The sequence below is a fragment of the Stomoxys calcitrans genome, chromosome 1 (genome assembly GCF_963082655.1).
Source record: "Stomoxys calcitrans chromosome 1, idStoCalc2.1, whole genome shotgun sequence".
Taxonomy (NCBI): Eukaryota; Metazoa; Arthropoda; class Insecta; order Diptera; family Muscidae; genus Stomoxys; species Stomoxys calcitrans.
In genome coordinates this window covers 148660126-148683795 of record NC_081552.1, presented here as the reverse complement: position 1 = coordinate 148683795, position 23670 = coordinate 148660126, and the positions used below count along the sequence as shown (strand labels likewise).

Below are 23670 nucleotides of genomic sequence, written 5' to 3'. Positions count from 1 at the left end.
GAAGCATGGGTACTTGTGAAAGCAGATGAGGCAGTGCTTGAGGTATTTGAGAGAAAGATTCTTCGTAAAATATATGAACCCGTTTGCGTTAATGGAGAATATAAGCGACGTATAAACCACGAACTGTATGACGGCGATAGCATTGTTACACGCATCAAAATACAACGGCTGCGTTGGCTAGGTCATGTTGTCCGAATGGAAGCAGAAGCTCCAACAAAGAAGTCTTTTGAAGGCAAACACGGTAGTACACGCAAACCGGGAAGACCAAAAGCCCGATGGAAAGCTCAAGTGGTGGGAGACACCTCGAAACTTGGTATCAGAGATTTAAGAATAAGTACAGAAGATCGAGGCGCTTGGAACGATATTCTACGTTAGGCTAGTGGGACAAATGTTCTGTCACAGCCAATTGAAGTAAATAAGTTGTCTTGTCGTAGGCGAGACGAGGAGAACCAAATCATTGATTCAGCCCCACGCGGGAAGACTGTGACACGGGTTGGGGCTCTGAGCTCCGATTTGTATGATTTTACAACTGCAGTCGCTGACAATCAGCGGTATCGAGTGGCATTCAGAGGATGGCCGGCACAGGCTCTTGCTTAAATACTGACTGCCTGTGAAACTCGATATGATAAGGAGAGTTATTGGCGCCTTTAAATTACCAACCGCTATAACGTTCCCGCGGCGATCGGTTGCATGGATCGGAACAAGAAGACGAAGAACTCAAACAAATGTAGCGACAACAACAACAACAACTTTTAATCTCACATTCTTCTATTGACAGTAAAATAATAGTTCATGCTACGCTGAAGAATCAAAGCTAGAAGGCAGAAATGGTTTAGGCATCTATATTGAGAACCCTGAGACTGAGTCCTGCTTCCGTTTGCAAACCATGGCAGAAATACGCCAGGTGGTACGGTTTTATTGCGAGATTGTCGTGTATGAGCCTATTTTCGGATAGTAAACGGCCCTTAGGGCGATAACAACCAAGGCGGTAGGGTCAAGAACAGTCTTAGAGTATATGGAGGCAATTGACGCCTTCTCTCAACATGACATTATCGAGATATTTTAAAAAATCTTACAGAAGAACGTCGGGGGTGAACGTTTTTATGCGCTGTTACCTGACCAATAGGGGAATAACAACCGAGATGGCGAAGTCACGCACTGTCTTCGACTTCTCGCTTTCCCTGAGTATGACATCCGCATCGACTTAGTGCTGGGCCATAGCGGAGTAAAAGGGAATGAAATGGTAGACGTCTTAAGCCAGAAGGCTGTTATCATTAAATTTGGTGAATGTGGAGCCTTTCAAGGCAGTCCAAGTTAAGAGGTGTGGGCGACATATTGTTAAACCCACTTAGGGCATAGATAGGAAAACGATTAGAGAATTTCATGTATTGATTGACTTTTTATGACTTAGAGGCCGTGAAAATATACAAATACAACTTGATTCACACATGCTAACATAGTTAAACGTATCAAAATACAACTGTTGCGTTGGCTAGGTCATGGGCCCTAGCGAGGAAATCTTTTGAAGGCGATAACGATGATACACGCAAACCGGGACGGCCAAAAGCCCGATGGGAAGATCAAGTGGTGAGAGACACCTCGAAACTAGGTGTTAGAGAGTAAAAAAGGAGCGCCGAAGATTGAACGGTCGCCCCATACCCCAAAACACTCCCTAGCCGGTCATGTTTGCTACTTTGGAAATATGGGGCTCAAATGAACGGCATTTGGGAGTAGACCACGAAGCTGACATCAAAATTCGGGACCAACTGCCTATGGGACGTCCCACCCCCATAACTATCCCCAAATGGGACGGATTTGCTCACCATGACAATTTGGGAGTTAACGGGAGTGGATCTCTGCATTGATAGTTTTTAGGGTCCATGCGCCAAACCGGACATATTTGCTGACTTTTGCAATAAAGGGCGCAAATCTTTTCCGGTTTCACTAAAATTTTGCGTCTATGCGAAATATGGTCTGAACCCGTCTCTATTGCTTCCCCATAAACCAATCATCCGGTTTGACTTCTTAAGCATATACCGAAAGGAATTCGTAACCAAATTTATAAAAAAAAGAAGTAAAAGCGTGCTAAGCGTGCCAATCGTAAGCATTCGACAAACTTTTTGAGGACATCGCCAACACGTCCCTCCAGCCAGGCATGAAACGCTGGGTCACGAATTACCTATATGGTCGTCAGTCATTTGTGGTATTTAGGGTAAGGAGTCAAAACAGAGTAAAACAGGGAGTCCCCCTAGGCGTGGTGATATCTCCGGCACTCTTCTACTTCCTTCAAATGACATAGAAATCGTATCATATGCGGATGATTGTACGATTATGGCAACAGGCCCCTCACCCATTGGTGACAACTGCGATAGGTTAATCGTCCACCTCAACGAACTTGCCTCTTATTTCGCTTTAAGAGATCTGAAGTTATTTGCCACCAAATCTTCAGCCACGTTGTTCACTACATACACGCATGAGGTACGTAGGGAGCTGAATGTGATGGTCGATGGAGTAGACCAATTCCGACCATCAAGAGTCTCAAAATAGGGTATAATTACTACTGTCCTGCTTTCACATCAGAGAAAGTCTGCTGCAATTGGGACAGTAGTAGGTATACCCTACACCACTACAGAGTATTATAACTGAAATTGCAATAGCAAACATTCTGTTCATATGGTAAAAATTTTAATTTTTAACGGCCGTATTCTCAAAGCTTTATGAAGCCTAAAAATAGGTTTTTTTTAAAGGTTCTGTAAAGGAAAACTGTCAAATAAACCTATTTGAAAACTACATTAACTTTTGCGGATACCGGTGTTATTATTTTCCGTCTGATTTATTTTTATTTAATTAATGCTGTTTTTATTATTTTTTTTTTAATTTTTGGAAGATTAATGATTTTGTGAACCCTCTTTCGCCGTTTTTACGCCATCTCAAAATTTCTCAACGACAAATCCTGTTTATGGTGAACCTATACTCGAGCGAGCTAAATCTAATTGTAGGGTCTTACATCGGAAAATACCGTTCCGGGAATTCCAGCATTTCCCGGCAATCCCGACACCGCTCACGGGACGCTCCCCATTTGAACATTTCCATGCAGTTTTAGTTGTCGGGTTTATGTACACAGAAATTTCAAGCTATTGGGTTGCCCAAAAAGTAATTGCGGATTTTTCATATAGTCGGCGTTGACAAATTTTTTCACAGCTTGTGACTCTGTAAGCATTCTTTCTTCTGTCAGTTATCAGCTGTTACTTTTAGCTTGCTTTAGAAAAAAAGTGTAAAAAAAGTATATTTGATTAAAGTTCATTCTAAGTTTTATTAAAAATGCATTTACTTTCTTTTAAAAAATCCGCAATTACTTTTTGGGCAACCCAATAGTTTGTTGCATCAAATTCAAAAGTTGCGTTTCGTAGCTCGTGTTTATTACAGTTGCATAACAGAAGCAAATAGTGTATATGTATATATACATGCATATGTACGTAAATATAATGTTAAGGATTAAAATAGTATTTGAATGAAATAAGATTGTTTTATCTAGTCCATTCTGAGGATTTACAGACCCTCTCGTTTAGACCATTCCATCCATGAACCCAAATACGGCTTAGCTCTTCAAATATACAAATAAAAAATTGATTAGTCTATTTTGGATGTGTTCGCAGTACATATATGTTTAGGACTCACTTTCCCCAACCCTTTGATTTTGCTAAATCGGCCCCCATTTGGGCATATTGTCCTCCCAAACAAGTAAAAATTACCACAGCCTCCTTAGATGGCTTATCTCTGCCATACTTTTGTTTAAACTCATTGTCCTCCATTTTTAAGGCGTCTTCTAATTCTGTAACTAAAACAATATAATATAAAACAAGTAAAAAGGAGTTAAGTTCGGCCAGGCCGAGCTTTGGCTACCCACCACCTCGGGTATATATGTAAAACACCTTTCGTCAAAATTCGGTGAAAAATGCATACCTTATGCCCCATAGCAGGTATATCGAAATAAATTCCGATTTGGACCAAATACTAATAAGTGCAAGTCATTGTTCAATTGTGTTTAACAAAATATTGATCTTTTTAGTAGCTATATCTAAAAATAAACCGATCTGAACCATATACGACACGGTTGTCGAAAAGCCTAACACAAGTCATTGTGTCAAATTTCAGTGAAATAGGATTATTTCAATCGAGATATCGGTCTATATGGCAGCTATATCCAAATCTGGACCGATCTGAGCCAAATTGAAGAAGAATGTCGAAGTACAGTCGAAGGCAGCTATATCCAAATCTGGACCGATCTGAGCCAAATTGAAGAAGAATGTCGAAGTACCCAACATAACTCACTATCCCAGACTTCGGCGACATCGGACAATAAATGCGCCTGTTATGGGCTCAAAACCTTAAATCGAGAGATCGGTCTACATGGCAGCTATATCCAAAACTGGACCGATCTGTACCATTTTGCTGAAGTATGTCGAGGGGCTTAACTTAACTCACTGTCCCAAATTTCGGCGAAATCGGAAAATAAATGCGCCTTTTATGGGCGCAAGACCTTAAATCGGCGGATCGGTCTATATGGCAGCTATATCCAAATCTGGACCGATCTGAGCCAGATTGAAGAAGGATGTTGAGTGGCGTAACACAACTCACTGTGCCAAATTTCAGCAAAATGGGCCTAAGACCCTAAATCGGCAGATCGGTCTATATGGGGTCCCTATCAAGATATAGTCCGATATAGCCAATCTTCGAACTTAACCCGCTTATGGACAAAAAAAATCTGTGTAAAGTGTTAGCTCAATATCCCTATTTTTAAAGACTGTAGCGTGATTTCAACAGACAGACGGACAGACATGGCTAGATCCTCTTAGATTTTTACGCTGATCAAGAATATATAGTTTTTAGGGTCGGAAATGGATATTTCGATGTGTTGCAGACGGAACGACAAATTGCAAAATTTGTTATTCCGTCTTCGCGTAAGCGAAGATAATGACAAAGCAAAGATAATGACTGGCATTCTCTTTAATTCTGTGGTCAGTTTTCAATCAAATTGAGTTTTTAAGCGTTATACCATTTCGTTTATACCATCATTATTATATAAGAGGATTGTAATTTTGGTACGACAGAGTTGCTGAAAACCAGCCCGGCTACATTACGTCACTTGCGGTGTTGATATTTGATTTCGTTCAGATCTACAAGATTCGATTTGAAGGCTGAAAAAGAATATTCCTCTACTCCAATAGTTCTGTTCGCGAGAGTAAGCACAGACTTTACTCTTTTTGGATATTTCTTTGAATTAAACAGCTGATTTTCATAAAACAGCTGCTCGATGCTGCAAATTTCTGCTCGCAAAAAACCTCCGGTAGCAATTTGCAGGCTCTCAATTAGCAAGCTCTCAAAATTTTGCTCGCTCTGACGTACTTCCCCGCTCTCTTTTGCTGGCAAATAAGGTACGCGTACGCGAACGCGAACCACTAGCAATTTCTAAACGTTTTCGAGTAACCAAACACACACAATACTTACATGGTATATTAATACTTGTTGGAATAGACCCATCTGTGTCTACCATATCGCGGCTTCTTACATCAATTAAATATTTTTCGGGATGGTTGGGGAGATCCTTCACCTCTTCGTAGGTTGCAATATCCTGCATTTGTCCGCTAACATGGTTTATCGTCATTTGCCAAATGCCACAGGCCAGCAAACAAAAATTCACAATGCACCAACGCTTAGATTGTGTCATCTTCTCTGCAACGTCCGGTAAAAACAAAACGTTTTAGCTATTTGAACTGATCAATTGTGGCATTGCGTTTTATATAAAATAAGCGATTTGTTAAACAAAAGCAAAGCAATTTCAATTACAAACAATGATTGCCCATCATTAAACGGAAGAGGTGGATCTGCTAAAGCACGAAAATGTCACTCAAGCAGTGAAAACAACTTAACTCCATATTGTTCGATTGCATCTTTCCATGTGTTTCAAATGACAGTGTGCCAACGAAAGCGTATGGATAAAATTTAATTGGCGAAAAACGTTTTCTTTACAAAAGATATTTCTACATTTAACGGGAATCGTTGCGCATTTTTTGTGATCCCGCAACCCCGGGAGAAGTGAAGATTAACAAACTCAAGTGGCAATAGCAATATGTTGTAGGTAAGCTATTAAATCCAACTGTGGATCGATTTTTCCATTAAAATGCCGACCTTTACAACAGGAGAAGTTCTTCAAGGTTTAAACATAAATAAAGCGAATTTTACTCCAAAGAATTCCACATTTGGAGGCCACCGTAGCGCAGAGGTTAGCATGTTCGCCTATGACGTTGAACGCCTGGGTTCGAACGCGTTCTTGGCCAAATTGAAGACAGATGTCGAAGGGCCTAACACAACTCACTGTCCCAAATTTCAGCGAAATCGGATAATAAATGTGGCTTTTAGGCGCCTAAGACCAATATAGCTACGACTACACTTTACAAGACACTGATACTACCCGTGCTGTTATATGGTTCTGAAGCATGGGTACTTGTGAAAGCAGATGAGGCAGTACTTGGAGTATTTGAGAGAAAGATTCTTCGTAAAATATATGAACCAGTTTGCGTTAATGGAGAATATAGGCGACGTATGAACCACGAGCTGTATGAGCTGTATGAAGAAGATAGCATAGTTACACGCATCAAAATAAAACGGCTGCGTTCGCTAGATCATGTTGTTAGAATGTATGAAGAAGCTCCAGAAAAAAAGTCTTTTGAAGGCAAACACGGTGGTACACGCAAACCTGGAAGACCAAAAGCCTGATGGAAAGATCAAGTTAGAATGAGCGCAGAAGATCGAGGCGCTTGGAACGCTATTCTACGTTCGGCTAGTGGAAGAAATATTCTGTCATAGCCAATTAAAGTAAGTTAAAGTAAAGTCCAATATAGCCCGTCTTCGAGCTTAACCTGCTTATGGACAAAAAAAATCTTTGCAAAGTTTAAGCTCAATATCTCTTTTTTTAAAAACTGTAGCGTGATTTCAACAGACAGACGGACGTATCCATTCATTCCGTTTGTAACATCTCGAAATATTCCTCTAAGACCCCATAAAATATATACATTCTTGATCGCCTCGACGTTCTGAGTCGATCTAGCCATGAACGCCCGCCAGTCCGTCCGTCTGTCGAAAACACGATAGCGGTCGAACGGGTAAAGCTAGCCTGAAATTGCTTGAAATATTGCACAGATTCTTAATATTGATGTAGGTCGTTGAGGATTGCAAAGGGCCCATATAGGTTCAGATTTATATAGCTCCTATATAAATCGATCTCCCGATTTGACTTCTTGAGCCCCTGGAAGCCGCTTTTTGCAACAATGTCCGATTTGGCAGAAATGTTGCAGTGTTGTTCCATTATAACTTCCAACAACTGCGCCAAGTTCGGTCCGAATCGGTCTATAACCGGATATAGCTAACACATAAACCGATCTCCCGATTTGACCTCTTGAACCCTTACAAGCAGCAAGTTTTGTCCGATATGAGCGAAATATTGCGGTGGTGTTCCGTTATAACTACCAACAACTGTGCCTAGTACGGTCCGAATCGGTCTATAACCTGATATAGCTCCCATATAAACCGATCTCCCGATTTGACTTCTTGAGCCCTTACAAGCCTCTATTTTTGTTCGATTTAGCTGAAAATTTGCATGAAGTGTTCTGTTATGACTTCCAAGAATAAAATTATGCCCTTCAACTAAATTTATTTTGTATAGATTTTTAGCAGAGTCCATGGTGGTGGGTTCCCAAGATTTGACCCGGACGAACTTAGCACGCTTTTACTTATTTAATGTATTTCCAAAAAAACAAATCCAAAAATAACTTATCATAACATTTTGAGTCCGGCTGAAGGCCGTTTAAGCTCCCCCTATTAAGAATGCAAAAGAAATTTTTATTCAAAAAAATTTTGATTTTATTTAATTTTTGGACCTATGAGGGAGGAGCAAATTTTCAGCCCGCCCGAGGGCCGGTCAATGTCCCTCTCTCTCACACATGAAAATGGTTTTGCATTCTAAATAGTGAATTCAGTGGATAATTTGTTGATGCTAGGATATTTTCTGAAATTTGTAACAAACTTTATATTAAAGATGTCATAAAGCCCAAAAAAATTCAATGGATAACTTTTAGGTGTTATGATATTTTCTCGATTTGGGAGTTATGGTATAAATAAAGTTGAACTTAGTGACACAGTTGTTTTTGTATATTATGATATTTTGGATGTCACACAACAAAATTTGAATTTTCTGACATTTATTTGGCCTTTCTGTCATTCCAAAAAATCCGTTTTGGGCTTCGTTTAGGCGGTATGACATTTGTCGTTTTGGGCGAAATGACATAAAACATCTACTTTTATCGTAAACCAATTCAACGTTTTTGAGAAAAGAAGTTTACTTGGCGAACATTTCTTTGATGTGAAACGATTAGATATAGCAGCCATATAAACTGATCTCCCGATTATACTTCTAGAGCCTTTAGAGAGCGCAATTTCTATCCGAAAACACATAATTTGCAAAATTTAAATTGATTTTATAGCTTACGTGTAATTCGAAGCCATCAGATGGCCCATATGAACAAAAATCAAAAAAAAAAACAGTAAAAAGGAGTTAAGTTCGGCCGGGCCGAACTTTGTGTACCCACCAGCTCGGGTATATATGTATGTAAACCACCTTTCATCAAAATACGGTGAAATGTCACATAGCAGTTATATCGAAATATGTTCCGATTTGGACCAAATACTAATAAGTACAAGTCATTGTTAAATTGTGTATAACAAACTATTGGTCTTTTTAGTAGCTATACCTAAACATAAACCGATCTGAACCATATACAACATGGACATCGAAAAGCCTAACATAAGTCACTGTGTCAAATTTTAGTGAAATAGGATTATTTCAATCGAGATATCGGTCAATATGGCAGCTATATCCAAATATGGACCGATTTGGGCCAAGTTGCAGATATATGTGGAGGTGCATAACTTAACTCTCTGTCCCAAGTTTCGGCAACATCGGACAATAAATGCGCCTTTTATGGGCCTAAAACATTAAATCGAGAGATCGGTATATATGGCAGCTATATCCAAATCTGAACCGATCTGAGTCAAATTGAAGAAGGATGTCAAAGGGCCTAACACAACCCACTGTCCCAAATTTCGCCGACATCGGATAATAAATGTGGCTTTTATGGATGGAATTTAAGGAAGGATGGAAAAGGCCCTAACACAACTTACTGTCCCAAATTTCAGCGAAATCGGATAATAAATGTGGCTTTTATGGGCCTAAGACCCTAAATCAGAGGATCGATCTATATGGCAGCTATAACCAAATCTGAACCCATCTGGGCCGAATTAATGAAGGATGTCGAATGGCCTAAGACAACTCACTGTCCAAAATTTCAGCGAAATCGGATAATAAATGTGGCTTTTATGGGTCTAGGACCCTAAATCGGAGGATCGGTCTATATGACAGCTATATCCAAATCTGGACCGGTCTGGGCCAAATTGACGTAAGATGTCTAGGGGCCTCACACAACTCACTGAGCCCAATTTCAGCAAAATCGGATAATAAATGTGGCTTTTATGGATCTAAGACCCTAAATAGGTGCATCGGTCTATATGGGGGCTATATCAAGATATAGTCCTATATAGCCCATCTTCGAACTTAACCTGCTTATGGACAAAAAAGGATTTTTGCAAAGTTTTAGCTCAATATCTCTATTTTTGAAGACTGTAACGTGACTTCAACAGACAGACGAGCAGACGGACGGACATGTCTAGATCGTCTTAGATTTTTACGCTGATCAAGAATATTTATCCTTTATAGGGTCGGAAATAGATATTTCGATGTGTTGCAAACGGAATGACAAAATGAATATACCCCCATTCTTCGGTGGTGGGTATACAAATTTTTTCAGCGGCGGTTTTCGCCTCCTAATGCTGGCAACATTTGTGAGGTACTACGCCATGTAAAACTTCTCTCCAAAGAGGTGTCGCACTGTGGCACGCCGTTGGGACTCGCCTTTAAAAAGGAGGTCCCTTATCATTGAGCTTAAACTAGAATCGGGCTGCACTTATTGATGTGTGAGAAGTTTGCCCCTGTTCCTTAGTGGAATGTTCATGGGCAAAATTTGCATTTGCAATTTCACATTTAGCCTCGATACTACAACATATTCGCAAAAATTTGTGTCTCAAACGAATTACAGTTCTTCCTCTAAGATAATGGAAATGGTTTGCATTACTAGTGCAAACTAGATTTGTTACAATAGGTAGGGTGAACTAGTACGAAAATTGAACATAATATCGGCCGGTATGACTAATATCGAAAAATCCCATGGCAGCCGGATGTAAGTACCGGATTGGCCCCATGGATTCCTTCATCGGCAAGGACTGCCGCCTGAGTGTACAACACACTGATACAACAACAACAAACATTGAAAGACAGTTTATGGGTAGTGGATGTTAAACAGTTAAGCTGGCTACAGGGATCTCAGCCTGGTCTATTTTAAATAACTTCAGTAATTAGTTCAGATAAGCACAATACATTTTTTTTTTTTTTTGAGGAAAGAGTAGAATCTTCATCTTTAAATAGAACTCTCAATCATAAAGGTTGGGTTAGTTTTGAGTATTCGAGACTAGCAAACTTGGTTAATAGGAGCTTCAGGTAGAGCAGAAAAACAGATGAAAAATACACCACAGAACGATGCAAGACAAACACAAGAAGAAAGTGCTATGAACATGAACTTAGTTGAAGGGCATATGTGCACTACTTATGAAATATCTGCCACATCGGACACAAATTAAAGCTTCCAGAGACGTAGAAGACTAATCAGTTTATATGGACGATATATTAGATTATTAGATTATAGATCGATTTGGACAACACTTAACATAGATGTTGCAAGCCATAATAAACCACTCCGTTCAAAGATTCAGCCGAATGGGACAAAATATGAGGCTCAAGAAGTCAAATCGAAGGACCACTTAATTTGGGGCCAGGGAGGTAGGCAGGATTTTATTTTGGGGGGAGGGGGGCCACCACACATTTTTTTTAAATCGAAAAATGCCAAAATTCTTCTCTTACTGTGAAATTGGTAAAGATACCTCAATTTTTTTTTTTGACGGAGACATTTGGTCATGAAGTCAGAGCTGAATTTTGTACTAATTGCCAACACACTAGTATTTATAGGCCGATCCTAATCTTTCAAAGCCTTCAATGTTTGGTTGTCTTTGCGAATATCTTAGTTTTATGGTGAAAGTTTCGGCGAATCAGCTTCAGTATTTTGATGCAATTTTTTCATTTGCGCTCATTTTTGCTCTCAAAATAGTTTTATGATTTCAACAGGTTATTGTTTGTGTCGGTCAATTGGTTTTAAATGGCTTTTAATTCCATCAAATTTTACGCAAACAAACTGGAAACATTAAGCAACTATAATTGTTAAATATTTCAAAAAAAAATTTAGACCAATATTTATGAAAAACCATCTACATTCTGCTTGCTCTCATAGAAAAAAGTCTGAAGACTAATATTCAAAAAGACTTTCTGATTTCATTCAATAGGTCATTCCCATTGATTATGACAAAATGTTAACAAGTAAAAGCGTCTTATATACTCTCCACATAGAGCGCATATGTCGATATTAATTACGCCCTCTGGAGGCTCAAGAAGTCAAGATCCCAGATCGCTTTATATGGCAGCTATATCAGGTTGTTGGAAATCATAACGTAGCACGTCGTGCAAAATTTCAGCCAAATCCGATAGGAATTGCGCCATCTAGACGATCAAGAAGTCAAGACCCCAGATAGGTTTATATGACAGCTATACCAGGTTATGGACCGATTTCAACCATACTCAGCACAGTTGTTGGAAGTCATAATGAAACACCTCATGTTAAATTTCAGCCAAATCGAATAAGAATTGTGCCCTCTGGTGGCTCTAGCTTTACGCCAATCCAAATTTCATTAGGATACCTCTTTCCTAGCTAGCTTCCTATATAGACATTTTCAAAGTTCGGTCGGTGCCCCGTGGTCTCATAGTGGGAGGCTATTGCTGGAGCAAAGAACTGCATTAGCCTCCAATTGAAACTCTTTAAAAGAATTCATTAAAATTAGTCTTTAGAAAAAATTTTATTGCAATTTTTTTATAAAAATTTTTGTCTTTAGAAAAATTATAATTAAAATGTTGTCTTTAGAAAAAAATGGGAAATGTTTTGTCTTTAAAAAATAATTTCGACAGGGGTCCGGCCCGTGCTTAAGTTTTGTCATTAGAGAATGTTACGTTGAAAATTTGTCTTTAGAAAAAGTTCATTGAAATTTGTTTAGAAAAAATTTTATTTTTACTAAAAATTTCATTACAATTTTGTCCCTAAGAAAAATAATCTTAATATAATAAATATGAAATTTTGTCATTTGTTGTTGAGGTATAGTTGACCTTGTGTTGATTATTTGATGGAGTTAGTTCGGCTTGAGGTCATATGTGTAAAAATTCAAAAACTGATGTTTTTTTTAATACTTTATTATATCTCTTGATTTTCCAATATTTCAAAACATTGCCGATTGTTGTCCTCAGGGTTTTGTTTTTGCGAGGGAGATAATTGACTTGTCTGTCCTCCACGGAGTTACTTCACAACAGTTGAGACAATTGACTTGTTCACAAGAATTTCTTGATAGGTATTTAAATGTGCGAGAACAATAATTACCACAAGCATTCTTCTGCTTTTTGTACAAAGATTACAGCAGATCGTAATACAAATCCTGAATGGAATGAAATTGTAAATATTATGTATCATAACATCGAAATCCGAATCCGAATAAACTCTGAACGAGTTTGAAAGAGCTTTTATAATAACCACATTACACCAAACTCATACAAAAAAATTAGCTGAAAATAGCAAACATTGTCTGCTGAATATAGGTAGTTAATTTTGCTACCATTTTAGCAGAAGTTCTGCTACTACAGCAGTAGCTATGCTATTACAGCAGTGGTTCTGCATTTTCAGAGCAGCAGGGTGACTTCTGAAAAGCCTGTTGCTTGCTGAAAATGACTGCTGCTTAATTGTGAAGGGGATGTTAGAAAAAAAAATAAAATACTTATGTAAATCTGTGTCTCAGGGGATGTTTATAATAATCACTGAATGTATACTTTCCATAATCAGTTTCCTTTAAATTTAGATGCAAAAGCCCATGCCAGTCATGTACACATTAGTAAAGCAATAACGACAAATGTCATGGCGATGTCATATGTACAAAGGTTCTGTTTATAGTAATATTCCACAAATTAACATCATCTCTTCACACAGAAATTCAAAAAAAAATGCCTAAAGTAATCAAAACAAGTAACAGGCAAACAAAAATAGCATAAATTTTTTTGTACTTAACACAGCAGATTTAACATCTGATTTCGCTGACCGAAAAGTTTGCTAATACAACAGCTCTATGTTTGCTGAAATAGCAGTAATGTCTGGTGACAGATGTTTTAGCAAAAATTTTTGCTGTTTTAAATAACAAATTTGGTTAAGTGTAATGGTTAAATCTGGATACTACCGCCAGTGCACAGTGGTATGTTACAACATTAATATGGATTTGATATCCTTTAGGATATGCACAATCTATATAGCTGATGGTCTCAGAAACCAATGCTGTTTTTCTCTTCCTACACTCATAGAAAAAGTTTGCTGAAAATAGCAAACACTGTCTGCTGAATATTACTACTGCAATTTCAGAGTAGCAGGCTTACTGCTGGAAAGTCTATTGCCCGTTGCTTGCTGAAAATTACTGCTGCTTTATTATGAAGGGGATTTTAGAAGAAAAATTAGAACGTGTATGTAAATGTGTGTTTCAGTGGATGTTTATAATCACCTCTGAATGTATACTTCCCATAACCTTTTTTCTTTATATTTAGATAGAAAAGGCCATGCAAGCCATGCCATGTCTCAGTGGATGTTTATAATTACCACTGAATTTATATGCCAATTGATGGATCAGGTAGCCAATTGATGGATGAGGTAACTTCTTTACAGTAATATTCCACAAATTCAAATCATCTCTTACACCAAATTTCTAAAAAATGCCTAAAGTAATCAAAACAGGCAACCATAAAAAGCAGCATACAATTTGTTTTCAGCAGACTTGAGTACTCAATACAGCAGATTTTGTTAGTTGAAATAGCAGTAAGAAATGTTTACTAATACACCAGCATTATGTTTGCTGAAACAGCGGTAATGTCCCATTTTCAGCAGACAAAAACTGCTGTTTTAGCAAACATTTTTGCTGTTTTGAATAACAAATTTGGTTGAGTGTACTAATTTTATAATTTTTTTTTACCATAAGTTTGTTACGCCCGGCTCAATACAATTAAAATTCTTTCCATATTCATATGTTTGCAATAAGCAGGTTTAAATTTTCTGACGTAGTTTTAAATCGCAGCGTAATCATAGTCAAAAATCATGCCGTATAACAAGGCCACCAAAATATATAAAAAGAGATAAGATAACGTACAAGATGACGCCTAGTTAGCAAATCAAGAAAAACTTCATATCTGGTTGGGTGACGTGATGCTGAAGTCACCGTGTGTGCAATTTTCCCTTCCGAATTTCATTTAAGGAACGCATAGTGGGCGAAACGGCAAAAAAGATGGAAATAAGTCTACAACTTTTTATCTGTTGATCTTAGCGGTACAAAATGTTTGTAGAGGAAAGTGCTGCTGTAGGTCCGTAATACAGGGTGAGTTACAGGATGCCAAAGTTGACCACTTTAGACTTCTCCAACCTTCTGGCGGCCATATCTTTTGATCTACTGCACCGATTTATGACTTAAGAGAAAGAGCTTGGCGAGATCTAAAAAATGTATTATGAAATTATGCCATCGTGTGCCGCTAACGAGGTATGAATTGTTTAATATTAAAATATCAAAATTTTGACTTGTTTCAGCCGGTATCTCACGAATAAATGCTTCAGTGTTGTCTTCCAATGCATCAATTGAAGCAGCTTTACCATAGCCCCACAAAAAAAATATCTAGGCGACCAATTGACCGGTACCGAACATGAAATTAAATGTTCACCGAACTCGCCTCTCGTTAAGTGCATTGTCACGCATGCTGTGTAGCAGGTGGCGCCGTCTTGTTGAACTGTCATGCAACTCAAGCTCTTGCATTTTAATCAAAAAAAAAGTTGGATATCATCTCACGGTAGTGCTCACCATTCACAGTTACGTTACGATTTCGTCTTTGAAGAAGTACGGTCCAATGATGCCACCAGCCCATAAACCGCACCAAAAAGTGTCTTTTTCTGGATGCATAGGTAGGTCTTGCAATGCTTCTAGCTGGTCTTTACTCCAAAATTGACAATTCTGCTTATTAACGTACCCATTGAGCCAAAAATAAGCTTCGTCGTAAAATGGAAGAAGCGCGAGATGAACTTTCTTTAAAGGAAGCCTTTTGATAACAAAAGATTCAATAATTAGCTAGCGCTGTTCGTTTGTAAGATGATTCTTGGTTAAATTACGTTTGTAAGATGATTCTTGGTTAAATTACGTTTGTAAGACGATTCTTGGTTAAATTACAGGCCAAACTAAAAATGTTTCACAGTGAAATAAAACACGAAACGTGCGTGAGCTGTTTAAGCCAGTGTTGCCAAAAATATAATAGCTAAAAAATCACCCTTTACAAACAAACATTTGAAAAAATCCACAGGACTTGTTCTTTTTGAAATTGTGATAGAATTCGACACTGTGTGGTTCAAAGGCCTTCTCTAAAAATTATTGTCTGCAAATATTCCAAAATATATATGGAAACTTATCGCAGATTTTTTAACCAATAGGTCTTTTGCTGTTTCAATAAACACAAGTACTTCCTAGTTTGCCTCAAAGCTCCATACTTTCCCCGATTCTATAATCTCTATATACTTCTGATTTTGTACCACCTAGAGAGGTATCATCTTGCATACTATGCAGATGATATTGCCCTCATATCTTCAAGTAAACTGACCATTGCCTTGCTCAATAAATTGGGAAGAAGTTTCATTGCAAGGAAAACAAATTTTACAAATGGCGAATAGAAATTAATGACCAAAAAACGCCAAGCATAATTTTTCCATGGAACAAATCTCCCAAGAGGATTCCATCTAGACAGTTGCTTTTAAACAACAACTCTATAAACATTTAGGGCGAAGTTAAATATCTTGGCGTGGCTCTGGCCAAAAAGCTAACTTTTCGGCAACATATCGAAAAGTCCCGTAAAAAGGCTGTTAAAGCCTTTAGAGTCTAGAGTCACAGAAATAAAAATCTATACAATTGTGTCATTAGATCCATCATTTCATTTGCATCACCTACACCTAAGCTGCGAATACACACACACGGACATGGCTAGATCGACAAGTAAGAGCGTGCAAAGTTCGGGCGGGCCGAATCTTACACTTCGAAAGTTAGCGTGCTTTCGACAGACGGACGGACGTGGCTAGATCGACTCAGGGCGTCAAGGCGATCAAGAATATAAATACTTGATGGGGTCTTACACGAATATTTCGAGGTGTTTCAAGCGGAATAACGTAATTTGTATACCCCCATCCTGTGGTGGAGGGTATAAAAAAGTCGATTTTCAAGTAGAGCTATACTTGTTAAAAACCAAGTATTCCGTCACATTTTATTGCACATACATGTAGCAAACTTTTGTTCAGTATCACTTCTTCCGCAAAACACAAAAGGAATCATTCAAATATCTCCATTCCATCCGATATTATGTAGCCGGCAACACAAAAGTCCATTTCTCAAAAAAGTCAATTTTTCCAAATTTTGTTGTTGGCGTCATCATTAGTCATGAAAAACGGCCGACTTACTTACGCAATATACCTCACTTTCCATACCTTTTCAACGATGTATAAAACATTTTCCAATTCGGATTCCATCTACTCTAAATTCAATCTAGACTTCACTAAACTAGGTTTAACAAGTAAGAGCGTGCTAAGATCGGCCGGGCCGAATTTTATATACCCTCCACCATGGTTCGCATTTGTCGAGTTCTATGCGCGGTATCTCTTTTTAGGCAAACAAAGAATATTGAATAAGATCATTATAATGTTATACTATTGGAGCTATATTAAGTTATGGTCCGATTCGGACCATAAATGAATGCTGAACATTTTAGAAATCATTGTGTAATATTTCAGTTCATTCGGATAAAAATTGCGCCTTGTAGGGGCTCAAGAAGCAAAATCGGGAAATAGGTTTATATGGGAGCTGTATCAAGCTATTGATCGATTCAGACCATATTAGACACGTATGTTGAAGGTCATGAGAGAAGCCGTTGTACAACATTTCCGACAAATCGGATTATAATTGCGCCCTCTAGAGGCTCAAGAAGTCAAGATCCCTGATCGGTTTACATGGTAGCTATATCAGATTCTATACCGATTTGCGCCATAATTCGCACAGTAATTGAAAGTCATAACAAAACACCTCATGCAAAATTTCAGCCAAATCGCGCTCTATTGGCGCAAGAAGTCAAGATCCACGATTGGTTTATATGGCAGCTATATCAAAACATGGACCGAGGTGAACCATACTTTGCGAAGTTGTTGGAAGTGATATCAGAACACCACGTGCAAAATTTCATTCAAATCGGAAGAGAATTGGGCCCTCTAAAGACTCAAGAAGTCAAGACCCAAGATTGGTTTATATGGCAGCTATATCAAAACATGGACCGATTTGAACCATACTTAGCGCAGTTATTGGAAGTGATACCAAAACACCACGTGCAAAATTTCAGTCAAATCGGACGAGAATTGCGCCCTCTAGAGGCTCAAGAAGTCAAGACTCAAGATCGGTTTATATGGCAGCTATATCAAAACATGAACCGATTTGAACCATTTACAACCACAACCGACCCACACTAATAAAAAGTATTTGTGCAAAATTTCAAGCGGCGAACGGACATGGCTAGATCGATTTAAAATGACATGACGATCAAGAATATATACACTTTATGGGGTCTCAGACGCATACTACGAGGTGTTACAAATAGAATGACGAAATTTGTATACCCCCATCCTATGGTGGAGGGTATACAAATCTCTAATTTCGAAATGTACCCTTATATGGGAACTTTATCAAAATATTGGTCGATTCATCCATGGGTTGGAATATACTTTTGTTATGCCGAGAAAATGCCTCTTATCAAGTTTTAGAAAAATTGGAGTAAAAATGTCAAAAATTTTGATATTTTTTTGATAATAGATTTTAAAGCAAAAACTCGCTGTTTGACTTCAGTAAAACATTCTGTCAATACTTATGGTAAAATTTTAATAAAATTGTTATCATATTACTAACATTTGTGTAGTGTTTCAAAAGCGGGAATCGCGAAAATATGGATTGTCAATGGTGAAAAATGAACATAGTACCAGCCTTTAAGAGAATTATTTCGAAAATAATTTCTTTGGAGGAAATTTTATTGAAAATTTATCTTTATAGAAAAAGCCATTAAAATATTGTCTTTAAAAAAATTATGTCGAGGTAGCCCGGACATAGGCCAAAGTTTTCCTTTAGAGAATTTTATCTCTATAAAATTTTTTTTCAAATTTTGTCGAAATAATTGTAGAAATAGATGGAAGGTATTCATCCAGCGTGTTAGACGTACGATCGATCCGTGGAGCGAATATAGATTTGGATCATTACCTTGTTGCAGCAAAGGTTCGCACCCGTTTGAACATGGCAAAGAAAGTACGATCCCACACTGCACGGAATCTCGACATTGAAAAGCTGGAAACACAACGAATGGCAACGGCATACTCCACTCGACTGACCCAACTGCTTGATGAAAGCACTCCTTGTTCCGACGATATAATGGTGCAACTCCATGGAAAATGCCACGAAATCTATAATTAGCTACCGGAAGCCTCCTGCAAGAAACCCATGGTAGGAGCAAGAGTGTCAAGTGGCTACTCTATATGCCGCAAGAATGCGGCGTATAGAACGACCCTGCAATCAGTAACAACGCGCCAGATGAAAGAGAGGTATCGGGAGAAAAGGAGAGAGGAGAAACGTCTATTCCACAGAAAGAAAAAGGAAATGGAAAGACGCGAATTGAGACGTGCAGGAATCAGAACTAAGTCAGAAAATTCTACCAAAGAATTAAACATCAAACCGATGGCCTTGGTGCAGACACATCCTCCTGCAGAGACAAAAAAGGAAATTTGGTAACTGACACATATAGCATGCTAACGATATGGAAAGAACATTTTACGCAACTACTAGTGTCCGACGTTGGCGGCGAATAGGATACTGCAGAACCAGTACCAGTAATCGGCTTGTTGTGCACTCTAAAAACTATAAAGTAACCTCTAAAAAGAAATTTTGAAGTAAGGAATTCCGTGCTACTTACAAAATCCCTAATTTCAGTTTTCAATACCACTCCCCCAAGTTGGCTCATGTCTGGTATTGCGAAAGCCGGGCAATGACAAAGGAAATGCTCCAATGTCTCATCATCTTCCACGCATGCCCTACACATGCTATCACTTGCCGCACCGATTTTATATAAATGAGCTCGTAGTCCTATGTGTCCCGTTATGATACCAAAAGCTATACTGATCTCCTTCTTACTTGCTTTGAATAATAGCCTCGTCCTCTCACCGGATCCGGATCATCCCCGTCCTACCGACTTTTTCACAGTGTTACATAGTCGCCCACCCCCATAACTCGGACTACGTAGACCCGAAAGGCTTCGGGTAAACCAAGTTTATTGACGGCAGTACTCTGGCCTTCACCGCCAAATCGTCTGCCCTTTCATTCCCCCTTACTCCACTATAGCCCGGCACCCAAACGATGCGAATTTTGCCATCCTTAGAGAAGGCGTTAATCTCCTTCTTACACTGCAAGACTATTCGTGACCTTACCGTCCTGGTTGTTATTGCCCGATGGCAATAACCGACGGGTTACCCGCTGAACTATTTAAGACCGAAGGCGACACGCTGATAAGGCGTATACATTAACTTGTCTGCGCAATCTGGCTAGAAGAATTCATACCCGATGATTGGAACCTCAGCATACCATGTCCCGTACACAAGAAAGGAGACAAGACAGAATGTGCAAAGTACAGAGGAATAAGTCTCCTCCCCATAGCATACAAGATACTCTCGAGCGTAATGTGTGAAAGATTAAAATCTAAAGTCAATGAGATAATTGGGCCCTATCAATGCGGCTTTAGACCTGGTAAATCCACCCTGGACCAGATATTCACACTGCGCCAAATACTGGAAAGACCCGAGAATCAACACCTACTATCTCTTTGTTGACTACAAAGCCGCTTTCGATACCCCTTTACGTTCAAATGTATTTCAAGCCATGTCTGAGTTTGGTATCCCTGCAAAATTAATAAGACTCTGCAGGATGACACTTGCTTATACGCGTTCCTCAGTAAGAATAGGAAAGAATCTCTCCGAACCATTTAATACCAAACGAGGTTTCAGACAAGGAAACAGCCTATCGTGTGATCTCTTTAATATCCTGCTGGAGAAGATTATACGAGATATGGATGTGAAAAGATATGGCACTCTAACCACAAGAGAACACATGCTACTCGCCTATGCCGACGACATCGATATCATAGGTCACTGGAAGTAGTACCTGCAGCCTCTGAAGGAAAGAGTCAGTGAAAATGGGTCTGGCAGTAAATGGAGATAAACGTAATGGATGATAAACGCCTTGTACAACCGAGCAGATAAAGAAAATGAAGAAAGTTGAGAACCACAACTTTGAGATAGTCAGTAACTTTATCTACCTCGGCACCGCCGTAACCGAAACGAATGACATCAGTTTTGAGATAAAGCGAAGAATAATACTGCCAAACATATGCTACTTTGGACTAAGTAAGCAGTTTAGAAACAAGGCCACCTCTCGACAGACAAAGATTACACTATAGAAGACACTGATACTACCCGTGTTGTTATATGGTTCTGAGGCATACAAGCAGATGAGGCATTGCTTGAAGTGTTTGAGAGAAAGAGTCTTCGCAAAATATATGGACCAGTTTGCGTTAATAGAGAATATAAGCGACGTATAAACCATGAGCTGTATGACAACGGCTTCGTCAGAGTGGATTAAGAAGCACCAGCAAAGAAGTCTTTTGAAGGCAAACACGGTGGTACACGCAAAGCTCGATGGAAATATCAAGTGGTGGGAGACACCTCGAAAATTCGTGTCAGATCAGATAATGAGCGCAGAAGATCGAGGCCCTTGGAACGCTATTCTACGTTCGGCTAGTGGAACAAATGTTCTGTCACAGCCAATTAAAATATGTAAGTAATTCATTGTAGAAATAATTTAATCAAAATTTTGTCTTTAGAGAAAATTTAATTCAGAAAGAAATTTATTATGTCTTTTATATTGACTTTTTTCCGAAAATGAGAAATTTTGCCAGATTACGCCTTCATGTAAATCCATAATCCATTAATCTCAATGATCCGAGTACCATGCGATACTTGAATTGAACTACACCCTATGATCTTTTAATATCATATGGTTTAAAATTATTCTTTCCTTTTTCTTCTCAATCTTATATATAAAAATCAATTTGTGTTTGTTTGTAGGTTTGTTTGTTTGTTTGTATGTTTGTGTGTTCCTTATAGACTCAGAAACGGCTGAACCGATTTTCTTGAAATTTTCACAGATGGTGCATAATGACCCCGTGGTGACAATATGGGACTCAAATGAAAGGTATTTGCGAGTAGAATACGAATCTAATATCCAAATGTGGGACCAAGTGTTTGGGGGGCCGCCTCTCACCAAAAATATCCCCCAAAGGGAACAAATTTACGACCATAGCAATATGGGGCTCAAATGAAAGGTCTTTGGGAGTAAGGCACGAATTTGTTATCAATATTCGGGAAAAGTGTCTATGGGGCCACCCCATCCCCACAACACCATCCAAATTGTAAGTATTTTTTGGCTATTGCAATATGTGGCTCAAATAAGTTTTTAAAGTGGAACTCGAATCCGATATATATTTTCAAGGCCAACTCACTGAGTGGCCGCCCATCCCCCAAGCCGGTCATGTTTGCCGACTATGGAAATATGGGGCTCAAATTAAAGGTATGTGGGAGTAGACCACGTATCTGGTATCAAAATAAGGGGCCAACTGTCTAGCGGACGTCCCACTACCATAACAACTCCCAAATAGTAACCAAGATAGTTAAGATCTTAAAGAGAATGGAACTAAATATTCATAGTTTTTAGGGCAATAAGGAATTTAAATGAGATTAGAAAACGAATTTGATATCCAATTTTGAGGGCAATGGCAATATGGGGTTCAAATAAATGATATATAGATATATGAGAATAGAGCACGTTGCTGATATACACTGATATACACCCCTAGATCGGGCATATTTACCGACCATATCATTGTGGAGCTTAAATGAAAGGTATTGGGGGGTAGAGCAAGAATTGATACCCATTTTCGGGACCAATTTTCTGGGCGTCTACCCCTTTCCCAAAATACCCCACAAACAGCAATTTTTTAGGGACCATCGCAATATGGGGCTCAAATAAAGGTATTTGGGAGTACAATACGAATTTGGTATCCAAATGTAGGACCATGTATTTAGTGCATCACCCCTTCCCCAAAACACCCCCCAAGGGGTAAGCATTTTTCGACCATGCCAATATGTGGCTTAAATGAAAGGTATTTGAAATTAGGCAACGAATTTGACAACCAATTTTGGGGCCATGTACTTGGGGGACGCCTCATCGTGTAAACTCCCTTAAAACAATGGCAATATGGGGTTAAAAATAAATGGTATTTGAGAGAAGATCATGATGCTGATATTTTTCGGGACCGAGTTCCTGGGGACCACCTCACCCCCGAAAACACCACTAAATCAGACATCGTGAGAATATCGGGCTGAAATGAAGTATTTTAGGAATGGAGTACACCTTACATCCAAACTTAAATTCGTAGACCGATAAAGATCATATGGGATTTAGATAAAGGCACTTATATTGTTAAACTGTTAGTCAAGATAGCATGGTATTTCACTAAAAGATCTTTAATTGTCGAAAATATATACAAAGGAAACTTTTGTTCCATAAAAAGTAAAAGAAGGCGCAGCGGAGCCCGGGCTAGTGTAAGATAAATTATATACAATTTACATATTCTCAATTATAATTATGTAAAATTTGAAAAAATTGCTTGTTATTTCTTATTAAAAGCTAGTTGCAATTAAAATATTTCATCCATACCATGTGGTATTGCTTTGGTTGCTTTACTATCAATACCGTATGGTTCGACCAATACAAACTTTCCCATCAGTAGTTTGGTGGACGGCGATGGAGAAAAAGTGCTACATAAGGACAGTACAACAGGCGCAGAAAAAATTTTTTCTTCTAACTTCTAGCGCGGGACACACACACAGAAGGTGTTCTATAGTCTCTTCTTCTTCGATGTCCTCACAGCTTCTGCAAAAGTCGTTGCTGGCAACCTTCTGTCTGTCAGCATGTTTTCCGATTAGACAGTGACCTGTCATGACCGACACAATGACTGAGACGTCTGCTCTAGCCAATGACAGCAAAGCAGTAGACCTCTTCAAGTCTAGATTAGGCCACATAATTTTGGAATGCTCACAGCACCCTCTTTGTGACCGTCTATCATTCGTTGCCCTTCGGGCCTAGTCCTGAAAAATTAGC

The 23670-nt window shown here is 38.7% G+C and overlaps 1 protein-coding gene and 1 pseudogene across 1 annotated transcript; both read right to left on the bottom strand.

The window, feature by feature from the left end:
- The window catches only part of LOC106094697 (heat shock protein 27-like), a 248805-nt pseudogene that overhangs the window by 223457 nt on the left and 1678 nt on the right, over positions 1–23670 (bottom strand).
- LOC131997090 (rhodanese domain-containing protein CG4456) lies at positions 3390–23308 on the bottom strand. Its single transcript, XM_059367402.1, has 4 exons — positions 23227–23308; positions 5509–5733; positions 3679–3838; positions 3390–3604 (listed from the first exon to the last, which is right to left on the bottom strand). Exons 1-4 carry the CDS (start codon positions 23291–23293, stop codon positions 3550–3552), a joined length of 507 nt encoding a protein of 168 aa, XP_059223385.1. The 5' UTR covers positions 23294–23308; the 3' UTR covers positions 3390–3549.

Bases quoted from the DNA above. Each gene is read 5' to 3' on its own strand.
- LOC131997090 (XM_059367402.1), bottom strand. From the start codon at position 23,293: ATGGGAAAGTTTGTATTGGTCGAACCATACGGTATTGATAGTAAAGCA. The intron at 5,734-23,226 runs GTATGGATGAAA...CGGACGTTGCAG, and splicing joins AACCAAAGCAATACCACATG to AGAAGATGACACAATCTAAG. The intron at 3,605-3,678 runs GTGAGTCCTAAA...GTATATTTGAAG, and splicing joins AAATCAAAGGGTTGGGGAAA to AGCTAAGCCGTATTTGGGTT.